General features: G+C 35.4%; 1 protein-coding gene across 1 annotated transcript in view; it reads right to left on the bottom strand.

Moving 5' to 3' along the window:
- The window catches only part of ctdspla (CTD (carboxy-terminal domain, RNA polymerase II, polypeptide A) small phosphatase-like a), a 96,360-nt gene that overhangs the window by 28,336 nt on the left and 52,064 nt on the right, over positions 1-15,960 (bottom strand). The window contains 3 exon segments of the mRNA XM_039753700.1: positions 11,271-11,327; positions 13,638-13,739; positions 15,368-15,400. Of these exon segments, the coding sequence (XP_039609634.1) occupies positions 11,271-11,327; positions 13,638-13,739; positions 15,368-15,400 (192 nt within the window).

Genomic DNA, 15,960 nt, shown 5'->3' with positions numbered 1-15,960 from the left:
CCCTGCTGTGATGACACAAGAGAGGGGCAAAATAGAAAAAAGTATTTTAGCAGCTATTTAAAAAAAACAAAAACAAAAAGGAATTCAGAGAAGGCGAGTCTCGGTACACCACCATCGAAAAAGAGATCAAGAACTACTTGATATCTGAGGAGGACAGGGATATAAATCCACTTCAGTGGTGGAACACACAAGAAGTACATTTCCCCAAATTGGGCAAACTTGCAAAAATGTACCTGTGCATCCCTGCTTCAAGCAGCTCTTCTGAGAGTGATTTCAGCACAGGCCGAAATGTTCTAACAGGTAACCATGCAGCCTTGAAGTCAGATACTGCGAACAGAATGGTGTTTCTGTCACACAACTTGAAGTTTCTTCAGTAGAATTTTACAATCGTTTTATTTTTTCCCTGATATCTTTGTGCAATATTGGACAGAACTTAGTTAATAATTTGTTTTGAAAAGTTATAGGTTTGCGTTTTTTTTATATCTTTGTGTAATATATGACAGAACTTGTTTACAAATGGAAGTGTTTTTTTCATTTGCAGTATTTGACAGAACTTTGGATTTTTATAGTATAGTACAGTATGTTAGATTTTTGTTCTTGCTTGTAGGCTGCACAATTCACCTTACAGCAGAGCAGTTTGTTTATCCATACTGTAATTTTCATGTCCTCTATTTCAATTTTGTTTAGTGTTTTATCCCCTTTGGATTCCTATCTTGTTTTGTTTGTTTGAAATGTTCTCATTATAATAGTTTTGCTGGTCTTAGTGTAATTTTTTGTGTAAATCCTGTAGGCCACTTTGAAACGATTTACTCATGCTTACACTGTTTGATCTCAGTAATACTTTACAATATATATATATATATATATATATATTATACTAGTAAAATACCAAGGCTTCGCAGGAGAAGTAGTGTGTTAAAGAAGCAATGAAAAGAAAAGGAAACATTTTGAAAATAACGTAACATGATTGTCAATGTAATTGTTTTGTCACTGTTGTGAGTGATGAGTGTTGTTGTATATATATATATATATATATATATATATATATATATATATATATATACACACATATATATACATATATATATATACATATCTATATATATATATATATATATATATACATACATACACATACATATACACACACACATACATACATACACACAAATACATATATATATATATATATACATACACACACACATATATAAACATATATATACATATACATACATATCTACATATATACACACACAGCTATTTCAGATCAGTGCAATACGCTGCTTGTTAAAACGGATAACTCCCGCCTTACGCAAGTCTGCGTGGATATTATGAACTATCGATTTGTTCAAGTTCTATTTAAATTTTAAATAGAAGGAATTTTTATTTAGTCGACAGAAATATCTTTGGTAGGAATGGTAAAACAGACAGGAATATTATTCGTGAATAAATCAACTCAAACCTTAAACAACTTATAATATTTTGCTCTCCATAAAAATATATCCTGTCTAAATTATACAAGTTAGAAATAAAGTAAACGTTAAAAGAACAAACATTCAAATTTCTTTACTCTTATGTAATTTTATATAAAAATAAACTTAGATTTTAAATATCCCAAAAGATTTTGCTCTCCATAAAAATATATCCTGTCAAAATTATACAAATTCAAATATGAACATGCTGCATAACAAAACCTAGAAATATAAATAAAATGTGTTCCTTTCAGCAATAACAAATCAAATCATTCAGTTGTCTTTGCTCATATGTCATTTTAGAGCTGGACGCCTGGCATCTTTTTTGGCCACAGGTTCGTTTCTGTTTGGTGTGAGGTTCTGTGTTGTGGAGATTCTCAGGATGGATTGCAGGTGCTCATCAGTGAGGCGACTCCTGTGTGCTGTTTTGTTAGTCTTTATCACTGAGAAGAGCTTCTCACACAGATATGTGCTACCAAACATGCACAAGGTTCGAGCCGCATGTAGACGGACTTTTTGTTCTTCAAAGTCACCAAAGCGCCGCAAACTCAGTGCGCCAGTTTATCAGCAAAGTGCGATTTGGGAACACCGTAGTGACGACTTGGTTTAACATTACTTGGCAACAGGGAAAGTGGGGCAAGGTGCACTGGTGCATTTGTGTCTCCCATAAAAGCAGCTTCACTTGAAATCACTTTGTGATTGTGCACGGTTAAAACGTCCGCTGAAGTGTCAGATTCTTATTTAATTATGCTGCTTTCTGTATCTTCTGCATTGCATTCAGGTTACCCTGATGTTTTGTCTCATAGTGCCGCCTTAGATTAAATTCTGTAATTACAGCCACATTAGCTCCACAAATGAGACACACGGGTTCAGTAAACATATACTCAGCCTCCCATCGGTTTTAAAGGCTCTATTTTCAGAATCAACTTTTCTCTTCAGCATCGTGTGAGCTAGCTTCGCAATAACTTGCAATTTCATAAGGTAGACTTGATTAACGTGTTCGCAAGGCAGCTGAAGCGCTGCATTATGGGATCTGTAGTTTATTGTGTTACCAGCGCTTCATATACCCGGCTTTAATAACAATAATACAGTATATAAAATGATCTCGGGCCGGATATAATTACACTGGCCGGATGTGGCCCGCGCCCTTGAGTTTGACACATATGGACTAAATAGAACTTGAAAAGATATATTTTTTCAAATGTGATCGCAATTCAGATAGAGTTGACGCAAGACTACAGCCTGCATGCCTCAATAAGTCATCCTCCCTCGCCTTACTTTTTACCGCTCATCTAATGAATACACTGAGTATGGCTTTACCAAAACAATCATTGATGGCTAATAAAGTATCCATTATTCGAGTATGTAGATCGGATATATATATATATATATATATATATATACCCGCGATCGCAGCGAGAAGTAGTGTGTTAAAAAGCTAGAAAAGAAAAGGGAACATTTTAAAAATAACGAACATGACTGTCAATATACAGTATTTGTTTTGTGAGTGTTACTGAGTGTTGCTGTCATCAAGGATTTGATTATCATTATTTCTTTCAATCAGGTTCGTATTTGTAGGATGTGTTGTGTTCAAGTTACATTCCGGTTTGTCAATCGCTGTAAAGATGACAGGTTTCATTCATCGATTCGCTTCTTACTGCATCAATAAACAGCTCGCCTTCTTCTTTATCTGAGACCTGACACACTGCATGCACGGTTTTTTACACTGTCTTCCTTTAGCGGACATTGACTTTTTCCAACGTGCTTTGTGCTTTGTTTTGGATTTATGAATATGCTTGTATGTATCAGACGCTTCATATTTTTGCTGCCTTTTCAATTGTGTAATTCGGTTTTGTTCAGCCTTTGGAACTGTTGCTTTTATCTGTGCACTGCGCCAGTTCACGGAGCCGCCGTGTACATGCATCAAGTTCCCAGCTGTGCTGGTGCCATCTCGCTATGTCCATGGCTGTATTTAATGTTACCTTAGTCCTGGCACTTAAAACTTTCTCTCGCAGTTTCGCTGAGTTTGTACCAAACACCACCCTGACCATCTCATCTTCCTCTGCATAAGCACAGTCCTTCACCCGTGAATATTTAGTGGAGTTTGCTATTGATTGCCGCTGACGGACGGCCTTATATGGGCAGGCACTAAATTACAAACGCCAGCGCAGCCTGTCTATGAACTTAATTTAAAGTGTAGGTTTACATCGGCTTTGTTTCCAAGTAGCAGAACTCATGAATATGGTTGTATATGTCACTCGCCGCTTCTTATTGTTTCGCTGCCTTCTCAATTATATAATGCATGTTTTCTTCAGCGCTTTTGAGGTCTTCCTGGTTTTCTATGTACTGCGGATTACGGGAGGCGTGATGATGTCACACTAAACTCCCCACGGCGTTGAAGCTCATCTCCATTACAGTAAATGGAGAAAACTGCTTCCAGTTATGACCATTACGCGTAGAATTTCGATATAAAACCTGCCCAACTTTTGTAAGGAAGCTGTAAGGAATGAACCTGCCAAATTTCAGCCTTCCACCCACACGGGAAGTTGGAGAATTAGTGATGAGTGAGTGAGTGAGTGAGTGAGTGAGTGAGTGAGGGCTTTGCCTTTTATTAGTATATATATATATAGATATATATATAACCTCAAGAGCACCTCCAATATATTCAGTATATGTCTAAGTTAGGATTATGGGTCAGTCACTTTAACCATTACCTGTTCTTCATAAAGAACCAGCTTTTCTTCCCCCCAAACTTTCCTCATCTATATTAATAAAAGGCAAACCCTCACTGACTCACTCACTCACTCACTGACTCATCACTAATTCTCCAACTTCCCGTGTAGGTAGAAGGCTGAAATTTGGCAGGCTCATTCCTAAAAGCTTACTTACAAAAGTTGGGCACGTTTCATTTCGAAATTCTACGTGTAATGGTCATAACTGGAACCTATTTTTTCATCTATATACTATAATAGACGTCTGCTCGATGGCCGTGGGAGGCGTAGTTACGCCTTCCACGTAATTTAGTGCCTGCCCAATCCAATAGAAACACTGCCGCTAAATATTCACAGGTGAAGGACTGTGCTTATGCAGACAAAGATGAGATGGTCAGGGTGGTGTTTGGCACAAACTCAGCGAAACTGCGAGAGAAACTTTTAAGTGCCAGGTCTTAGCTAACATTAAATACAGCCGTGGACATCACATGAGATGGCACCAGCACAGCTGGGAACCTTCGATGCATGTACACCGAGCGGCTCACGTGAACTGATGCAGTGCACAGACAAAAAGCAACAGTTCCAAAGAGTGCTGAACAAAAACCGAATTACACAACTGCGGAAAAAAAGCACGGTGTGAACTGTAAGTTTAAATTATGTTTATAGACACACTCTCGCTGCCGTTTGTCATGCCTACGACGAGTATGGTATTCGCGAGATACAAGTTTAATGAGAAGACACAAGGTATAAACGAGACTTTGGATCACTTTGTTGCGGAGTTAAAATTGCTGTAGCAAGAAACTTTGAAGTGCCGGGTCTTAGCTAACATTAAATAAAGTCGTGGACATCGCGAGATCGCACGAGCACAGCTGAGAAGCTTCGATGCATGTACTCCGAGCGGCTTGCGTCAACTGACTTTGCAGGACTGGAAAAGCTTAAATTAAGTTCATACACACGCTACCGCTAAATCTTCACAGGCAATTTCCACAACTTACTACCGGGAATGCCTTTTGAACATCTTACATTCACGAGTTCCGAATTGGGTGGTGAACACTTTGATGAATGAAACCGGTTATCTTTAAAACGGTTGTCAAACACGGAATAAACTTGAACACAACACGTCCTCCAAATACGAACCTGATTGAAAGAAATAATGCTAATCAAATCCTTGATGACAGCAACACTCATAACGGTCACAAGACTATTATTGACAATCATGTTACGTTATTTTTAAAATGCTTCCTTTTCTTAGCACAAGCACAGCTGAGAAGCTTCGATGCATGCACTCCATACCGTGTTAAAAAAATATCGCATTTAATCACACTTTGCATTCCAAGCAAAGGGTAACTTTTGTCAATGCATGATTTCCTGGTACATCGATTACATTGATGCACACATCAAAGCTACAAAAATGTAAGAGTAGGAAAAAAGCGCGTTTCTAGGACTGATCGGAGGGAAACTTCATTTCAAAAGACTACCCGAAGGAAGCCTTGATAAAAGCGTGGTTTTGTGCACACTGTCCAAATACGAACCTGATTGAAAGAAATAATAATAATGAAATCCTTAATGACAGCAACAGTCATAATTGTCACAAGACTATTACATTGACAATCATGTTACGTTATTTTTAAAATATTTCCTTTTCTTAGCACAAGCACAGCTGAGAAGCTTCGATGCATGTACTCCATAACACGTTAAAAAATGACGCATTTAATCACACTTTGCATTCCAAGCAAAAGGTAACTTTTGTCAATGCATGATTTCCTGGTACATCAATTACATTGATGCACACATCAGAGCTACAACAATGTAAGAGTTGGAAGAAAGCGCGTTGCTAGCACTGATCGGAGGTAAATTTCATTTCAAAAGACTACCCAAAGAAAGCCTTGATAAAAGCGTGGTTTGGTGCAAACTGTGCAAAAATGAGTTTGCATACCACCGAGGAACTTCAACCTTACGGTTCCATCTAAATGCAAAACATGTTACAGCGAGCACAGAAACTGTGCATGCTGTTAGCACTAGCAGTACGGGTTCGAGTACCAACAAAAAGGTGCCGGCAGCCCAAACCTCATGAAATGACTGGCTTCAGGACCAAAATTAGTAAGTCAACATAGGTCAAACTTACAAATTCTCTCGCAAAATACATTGCTTTGGACTGTAGACCACTAACAGTGGTGGAAGATAGGGGGTTAGAAAATGTGCTACAGTTAGCGTATTTCAAGTAAAATTCAACAGCTTTATGACATAGAAAAGCAAGCAAAATTAGATGCATTACAGAAAGCGGACTTTGTGGCTCTTACTGGGGATCATCGGACTTCCGTGACCATTAGTAATTCTAATTACATCTATTTACAAAATGTTCAATGATCACACTGTTTTAGCCTAATGTACAAAATAATTTTGGCTAAGGTTAGTCACAGTTTAAAGGTGAGGCTGGTCAAATTACCTTTTATGTTTCTGCCTTATTTTTTTAAGAAGAAAAACTGCACTTTAATGTTGAAATATTTGTTATTATTATTTAACATTTAACTTTTCAATGGTCTTTGTTACTTATGGGCCCATCTTCAAGAAATTTGGTACGCGAGTTCCCAACGCTAACTGAATCCTACTTACGTACATATATATGTCCATAGCCTGCAGCTCGGTCACCGTGTTAGGTGGTGTTGGGTTCACCATCCCAACGCCTCCCACGTTGTTGGCTGCCTGCCTATATAAGGCCGTCCATCGCTCCGGTCTCTGCATTCCCTTCCTTGCTTCGTCACGGGATTCACGTCTCCCTGCTTATAACTACAGCCTATTTATTTAATCCACGGCATCTCCGCTGTTTTATTGTTTGTTTATTACGATTATAGTTATTGTGTAGGCTATGGACATATATATGTACATTACATTGTTCAGGTACCCATTTCCTTTATTCTTCCACCCGTACCCCTATTAACATGTCCATCGAGGCGATCACCATCGATCAAAGAACTGTCACTTACCGAGTAATTTCCATTCCCTGAGATGGAGCCTGCCTTTTCCATTCTCTTTGTTACATATTGCAGGCTCACTCTTGATATCCGGAGGAACATTGTGTCTTATGTATTGAACGACTGGGACAGGTTCAAGGTGTGGACTGATGACGGTATAGGAGATAATTATACTACACAGGAGCACTATAAGAGTGAAATGCTTAAGCCCTTCACCTATGGTTCTGCATGTGAGCTGATGGCTGCCGCTGAATTGTTCGGGTGTCGCTTTCAAGTGTACTGAAATGGCCAAATATTTTACACCTTTCGACAACCGTCAATGCCTCTTAAACATCTTAGATTCACAGGTGACAATTTCAGTAGGGGACACTTTGATGTTTATGAATGATTAAACTCTCAAAACCTGGATGTGAAGTTATCGATGAAACTGGCTGTATGCTTACAACGCTTGACAGATGCCGAATGTCACTTCAACACAAGTCCTGCAAATACTGTCGTAATTGGAACAAACCATGAAACTCAAACCGATTATGACAACAGCAATCCCAGCTGTGAGATTTCAGACAAGATTAATTTTTACATGGCCAACTGTACGTTGCATGCTCAAGAGTAAGCTCAGCGCACAGCTTGGTCATATTACAACCGGAGGGCCGAACTAACAATTTGGTATACAAAGAGATCCTTAACAAATAATTATTGGTATATTTCCCTCAGTTTAAAAAGGTTTAATTTTCTTCTTAATAAAAATTTTAAGGCAGTACTTCATTGCCAAGGCTGGTATTTTGCTAGTTCCCTTAATACTTCTCATGTCTCTGGTTTATGTTTAGTAAAATTTCTATGAAACCCACAGTGCTAGCTGGCGTAGTAAGAATAACAATAGGTGGATTCACTTTTCAACATTCTTTCTGTCATTATCTGGGAGGGTGGAGATCTAAAGTTGCAGGACAGAATGTAGACTTTACATCTGACTGTTTTAAATAGTAAAACTTCCCTAATGCTAAAGGACTATTATAGGAATGTGATTGGTTTATGTAATATGTACAATAGATGTGGCCTTTTTCTTTAGCAAAATATTTTAATTAATTAGATGCATAAAAATGCTTCAGATGAAACTTCTGAAAAGTAAAAAAAATACCTGTTTCAATCAAACAATTATCACAGTGGATCATTCAAATTGGACAACAGAAGTGAGATATAGATAGTTGATGGTATTAAAGCAGTATCATCAGTTTTGTTTTGTGAAGTGCTAGAAAAATATGTCCTGAAAACTCTTCTCTCGAATAAGAAGCATTTATGCTTAATTTAGCGTGAAAATTAGCCTTCTGTAGATTTACATAAAAAGGTAATATAAAAACAAGCTGATGAAGTGCAGAAATACAGCTGCATAAAGTTCAGTTGAGGGCAACTGAATAGCAGAAAGATATTAAGCACTTTCACCGTTTAAACAGGCAAGGCATAATACTAATACTTTGCTGGTATAAACCCAACCAATATTTTGTATTTAGTGCTAGATTATAACTGGTGGCCTCTATAGGAGTAGAAAAGAATAAGCCTCCTGGGTAATTAAGTGCAGAATGTTTATTAATACACAATATTTCAAGCGATATTGAATATGCTACTGAAAACAAACCTGGACTGCTCACAAATGGCTACAATTCTATAACTAGATTGAAGTACCTCAGAGATCAATAAAAATATAGTACATAATCAATTAAAGCAAGACAAAAACACTGAACATTTATTTAAATTGACAAAAAACAGGGATGTTATGTTTTATTAATCCATCAGGAAATCTTCCATTCTTATTTTCCCTTATGTGACACGTAGCTGCACCCAAATGCAAGTAATCAAGAATAGGCCAATTTTGATTCATACAGCCTATCCTGGATTACTTGAACATGGTTACAGCCATTTTTCCTTGTATATCATCTGACGGCAGCCCAACATATATCATCAAAACAAACATTTTGTGATATAAACAAATTCTTACAATTCCAAATAAAGTTGCTTCAATTTATAAATTTTAGTAACAAAATAAGACAACAGACAAACATTAGAATGACAGATGCAAAAAGTGATTCTAATCACTTAAACTGTACATGCCAATTTGTCAAATATTTTGAGGTTCTTTTCTAATAAGACCTACCTGGCAAATGTCACATTAGCATTGGATTTACCTTAGCTGCAATGGGATCAAGCAAGAACAAACATATGAAATAAGCAGTAGTTCCCTTTATTTCAATTTAAAAATGCCATACACAGTTAAATAAACGCATCTCTCCTCACTAGCCTGCTGTTCCTTCGTCCTCCTCTTTGTAGCATACAGGTTCCACTAATAGAGTTTGTATTTTTGTACTTATTTCATTAAGTAAGTTCTGTGATTCTACTAATACTGTAATACCCTAGTCAACAGCTTTTCAACCACGGGACAATGTTAAACTTCCAGGGTGGCCTCAAGTTAACTAAAAATAACTATAAAACTGTGGAAACGTACTTAATGCAGTAAATTCCATTCACTCTGCCCATTCTGAATTTGCTAAACAAGTACAATGGTGTGAGTATTCCTGGCACTACGCTGGATGAATGTGGACAAAACATAAGAGGGGGGAAAAAAAAAGTTGCATGCTTGATACTAAGTGTAAACACTCTGAACTTCAACTAAGATATTACTTTACACCCTGTTAAAGTGTTGGCTTTTGACTTTGTTATTTAAGCCTTTCGATTCTTTAGTATTACATGGGGAAAAAACAAGACAGCAGTGTGAGGTGGTAGATAGAGTTATGGTTTACCACACAAACACATGGAAGTCACACCCAAAAAAAAGATGAGAGAGAAAAAACATTTACCGGTGCACAAGCTATTAATTTAATGTCAACCACTTTTTAATTGATGAAAGAAAGAGCAGAATGGCACCACATATAAAGCAAAGAAGTGACATTAGGATAAACCGAATGCTTTAGAATATAAAAAATATAGAACCATAGATTTAAATTTTAAGGCACATGGCATTGCAGTTTTACTGGCAAACATCCAACAATGCAATATAATTTCTTAATATGCCAAATGTTTAACAGAAAAATCCTCCATTTCCTTCATTAAATCTACTGTTTTAGCCACCAAGTTAATTTCATTGCAGACTACTGGAGACTTGCCTGAATGATGTAATGTTGTGTGAACTTTCATTATTTGTTAATGCCAAACACATACTATATTACCATTAACACCCGGTCTAGGGTTGGTATTTGCTCTCTGTTTGATGCTGGCAAGATAAGCTCTAGCCTCCCATAACATTACACTGGAATAGAGCAGGGTTCAGAATGTTATGTTACAGTACATCACAATATGTGGTGTTATTTTTACTACCAGTTTATTCACTGGTATATGCGGTATATTTACTTTTACATACTTAGGGGTAAATTATTTTTTCCCATTTCATTTCTTGTCGGTTAATAGTGTGTTCAATTTATTGGTAAGTGTGGTGCTTCTTGTTGTGGAAATTTTAGTAGGGTTATTCTAAGAATTTGCAAATGAAATTGTCAGTATTACTTTACAGCAATGATGTCCGTGACCTTTTAAATGAATGCTAACTATTCCTGCCAGAACTACACATTCTTACTCAACTGTGTTTGAAAAATCAAACTTTTAAACCTACACACTACTGAAGCCTCAAAGCAAACTGTCAGTTCTAGACAGAAAAAAAAAAACATATACACTGTCACAGAGTAATAAGAATTTCTTTTAAAAGTCCATGTGAAAGGATGCAGGATATAAGAACAAACTTTAAAATCTAGGTAACAAGAAGTACAATAGTAAACTTTGTTTAGTAAATTGTCATATCACTTTCTAAAAACAAACTTCTAAATTTTACACAGCAAGATCACTTGAAGCAATCCATTTATTTATTTAGAGCATGTACAGACAAATTAATGATGCTTGTTGAGAAATATGGTCTCTGAACAATTCTGAATTATCCACAATATTTGTAAACTGATATTTAGAAACAAAACTTATATTCTGACAAAATATTAAACTTACTAGATGACATCTCTCCACTTATCTGAACTAAACCTTAAGGAAGTCTAATATAAACAATATAAATACTATTGCCTTACCTGATGGACAGTCCCGTCTATCTCTACAGGAACTATGAAATCGGCATTGCTAATAGGCTGCAAATAAAACATAATATATTTTCAAAACTGCCATATTAGCAAAGTAAGGTACTTAGGAATAAACCTTTTTCAGACAGTATATTATCAGTTTGTTCAGAATGTATTTCATTTTAATAAAATTACAGAAATATAAAGTGAAACTTTAAATCTGCTATTTCTACTCCATTTATTACATTTATTTAATAAGTGACTATCAAATAAAATCACAAGAACATCTCAAATTTTAATTTAACATGAACATAAATGTACACCTTTTATAAATTCTGAATGGCAAAATTATCACCATTCATATTTCAAGTAAAAATAAGAATTGAGACCAGTGGTTGTCAAGTTCCATTCAGGAGACCCACTGTGGCTGTAGCTTTTTGTTTCAAAGTAGTTTTGCAATCTTTGAATTGTTTTAATATAACTGACCTTATTGTTTAAACTAGATGGTCTTTTCATATTTAGCTTTAAGAAAAGTATAGTTGTGTGGGATTTAAATAAAACGAGTAAAAAACAGTTGTACTATTGTCATAGCTTTTAAGTATTTCACACTCATCGTCTTCCTATCTTTTTCTATAGATGCTCCACCCTTAATTGCATGTTAATAATACAAACTAACAACAATCAGCAAATACATCAGGGAAAGTTAGACAGAGTGCTTACTTATCTATTATTTTTCTTTTATCGGAGCCTGGGAAGAAAACACTTGGCTTAATTAAATTTACAGTCCAACTAAAAGCTGACATTATATGGGGAAAAAACCTGCCGCCACAATAGACACCAGGACTAAGCTTCAAAACCACTTGTGTTGAAAAATCAACATTGGCAAAACTTGCTTTCTTGACTTAACTGAACTCATGGTGCATGAAAAGGAAAACAAAACACATTGGAAATATAAAAATTGAGCAATATAATCAAACATTAAAACGATACTCCACAATTGTGGAAAAAAGGAAAGAGAATAAGAGTATATTGATTCAATTTGTCTTAAAGCAAAATTAAAATTGCAAGCAGATTCAATTAATCGCAATCTTCTAAATTAGAAGTAGCAATGTTTCAAGTATTCAACTAAATGAAGGCAGTATATCTACTAGAGAAAGCACTAAACAAGATTTAAATCAAGCCAGAAGATGGCGCTTACAAGCCTTACAGCAAAACATTAGAAAAAGTTTGACAAGAAACAAAACATTGAGCAAAACAAAGCTCACCACTCCTATACACCTAACTGCTTCCTTTACCTCACTTTAATCAAGAATAATTGTATCACTTTGTACAACTGAGGGTGCAGCACTTGCAATCTATGCATGGAAGCATCCAAAATAAAGCAAGAAAAAGGTAGAGGAGGAATTCTCTCAACTACCCATGATTAGACAAAAAATAACATTCACAAACATGCTATCCTGGCAGTTCTGAATGCAAGGCAGGAACCAGTGTGCCAGTCCATTGCAGGTTCCCCACTCACTCACACACTGTCCTATTCTGTAAATTAGGAATTGCACATTAATCTAACTAGCATATTTGTGGGTTTATGGGAGGAAAATCCACACAGACATAAGGAGAATGTGCAAACTACATACAAAGAAAATCTAAGCATAGGATTCAGGTGCAAGATACATATTAATGAGGGAAAAGCACTATTTACTACACCTTTATCCTACTCAAGACAGTGGGTAGACAGTGACTGGGTTAGGATTAGAAAACAGAATTTGGTAAATATTTACACATAAATAAGGTAAAACAGTACATTTGAAAAGTAATTACCTGGATAAGCACACCAAAACAGATTTCTGCAAATTAAAAACTGTAAATCTCATTTATAAGTTTAATTTTACAAAATAGTTATCTGAACTTAATACATTTTAAAGAATGTCAAGTATTCATTTCTCTCAAATGCTGTTCCATTCAATAAAGAACAAATTAAAAAGCTACACAGGCATGTTTATTCAGTCTGCCATGGTTGAATGCCAGATGTCAGTCCAAATTGGATACCAACTGCAAAGAGCCAAAAAAACAGCTTACCAACGTCTCACTGTCTGACAGTATGTGTTGGGCTCCAGAAAGGAAACCCATGTATATGTTTGTTTTTGTTTTGATGATTTGTAGCGTAGACCCGGTTTAGTCTTAAACTGTGCTCAGTCCAAAAAAGATTGACACATTCTAGGCTCCTGTTAAATAAGAATCTTGTTCAAAGCCAATTCTAACAGGATCAAATATGCAGTGCTTAAAAACACAGAAAAATGTATTCACCAATCAGTTTTAATTTATGAAGTAAAAACAATGAAACCACAAACTCAGGAACATACAAAAAGTAAACAGATTTACCTTAAAAGAACTGTGAACCAAAGTTTCATCTAAGTCGATTACAACACACTTCTTGCCATAGTCTGATATGTTCATTTCAGGTAGGAGGTATTTTGCTGGAGGCTGGAAAGAGACACAGATTTAGTATATATAAAACTAAGCTTTTTCAAGCACATTTTGAATATATGCAAAACAAAGTTCATTTAAAGGTAGAATTATTTAATGTGTATATAACTCCACAATTATTAAAGATGCAAAAATACTTTAGTTTGAACTTAAATTCCAGAATTACAATACCTACTTTAAATGTCAATGACGGTTACACATTAAAATAATCTATCCTTCAATAAAAGGGAGGGGAAAAAATATGAATGAAAAGAAACCTAAAAGCAAAAACAGAATAGAGTAAAAGTGTTTGTTGCAATTTTAAAAAGAACATGAAGATTACGTGGATTAATCACAAAATTATTACATTAATACTGTGCTTACCAAGTTCATACGGCATCATGACTATAACAATAAAGACTGAGTACACAATATTAAGTGGTTTTTTTTTTTGCTGTTCTTTTTTGCTTTATAATCCACCTTAAACTGGACACTTTACTATTAATCCCAACAGTATCAATTTTGTGTTACACAGACCAGAAAATAATTTCAAAATACAACACTTTCATTGCACTCTTAATTCAATTCAGGGTCACAGTCTACGAAATTAGCATCAAGCATAAATCGGGCTACAAACCATGGATGGGAAGCCGGTCGCCTGTAGCACCCACTTACAGATGGCTATTTTACAACCAACAGTTAAAATAACATGCACATTTTTGTGATGTGGGAGAAAAACAGAAAAACACTTCAGCTCCGCTTGAAAATGGAATGAAAGGAAATTTAAAGAGCTACAGCTCCAATATGTAATGTTTATCACACTGCTGTGCTGCCCTGCTTGTACTCATTTGATAATACATAATAGGATTAAATATTATATCTTATGTTAAGACTGAGCAACTGAACATTATTATCAAGCTATACTTCTATTCTACACATGTTCCTTCTTATTTCCTTGGAGATATTAGGCATCATGTTTCGAGAACTGTTTGTTCTTCATGCTGCATTTATTCGTTTTAAAATTGTAGTAAATTATAGGTGCCCATCTCCTCAGAAAGGACAGATTTTAGCTATGCTCTTTGAAAAATAGTTTTAAGTTACCATAAAGAGATATAGTAGTTTATTTTGCAATAACAGATCATAGAATATTCGTCCAACAAAAACCACATTTAACATGCAGCTTTCACATTCCTAAAACTTCATATCAATGCCAAAACTTAAAATACCATGTTCAAACTCAGTCATCATGTCACAGCATAAGGAGACAAGCAATGTTGTAACATTATTGTCTCAATTAAGAAAGATCTTAGTGGTTATTATTACCTTTGAAACAGTACATACAATTAGGTAGCATAGTAGGACAGAACACCACTGCTACCTACTGGATATGCATTTTTCTTAATAAATCACCTTGAATGAGAAACAAACAGCTACTTTAATATATAAAGTCATATGTCATTGCTACAAATTAACATCTGCTATTTGAATTTAGTAGTGATATATTTTACTTTGGCTACCTAAGCTGTTTTTTTGGGATGAAGTGTTTTTTCAGGATTATAATTGATAGAACTGCAATCAAAAAAAAAACAAACAAAAAAAAAAAAAACATGCAAAAAACGAAAACAATGAAAAGGAGGAATACATACACTGGGGATGGGAATGACCTGCACCTGGTCACACTGGGAAAATGAAGAGAGAGGAAAAAAAAGCACAATCAGGGGAGATTAAAACATAAAATTAAACCTACAAACAAAGCTTTTAAAACAAGCTAAATTTATTTTTTAAACTTTGTAAAGACAAGTGTACCATTTATTTGAAGAACAACAAGATAAACGTGATCAAGAAAATCTCAAATATTTACTTACGTTGCTTTTTAAAACTTCAGTCCATCTAAAGGTATTTATGTATAGAAAAATATTTGGCAAATTGCTCCTATTTCTCAGTTTGTTCAGAAAGAAATAGATGCACAAGTTTTTAAGCCATATACACACTGTTACTTCACATGATGTCAAAGGAACAACATAAAGGCAAGCATTACAATTGAACAATACAGTATATTAACTTTAAGTATATCTAGGGATGCCCCGATCAGGTTTTATTTAGGCCAATACTTATCACTGATTTCATGTTACTTGATCAGCCAAATCCAATTATTTTTTTCCATTATCCCTTTAAAAAATGTTTTACAGTGATCCCTCGCTATATCACGCTTGACTTTTGCGGCTTCACTCCATCGCGG

The sequence above is a fragment of the Polypterus senegalus genome, chromosome 5 (genome assembly GCF_016835505.1).
Source record: "Polypterus senegalus isolate Bchr_013 chromosome 5, ASM1683550v1, whole genome shotgun sequence".
NCBI classification, from domain to species: domain Eukaryota; kingdom Metazoa; phylum Chordata; class Cladistia; order Polypteriformes; family Polypteridae; genus Polypterus; species Polypterus senegalus.
The sequence above is the reverse complement of the archived record's forward strand: the minus strand, read 5'-3'. Positions and strand labels throughout refer to the sequence as shown.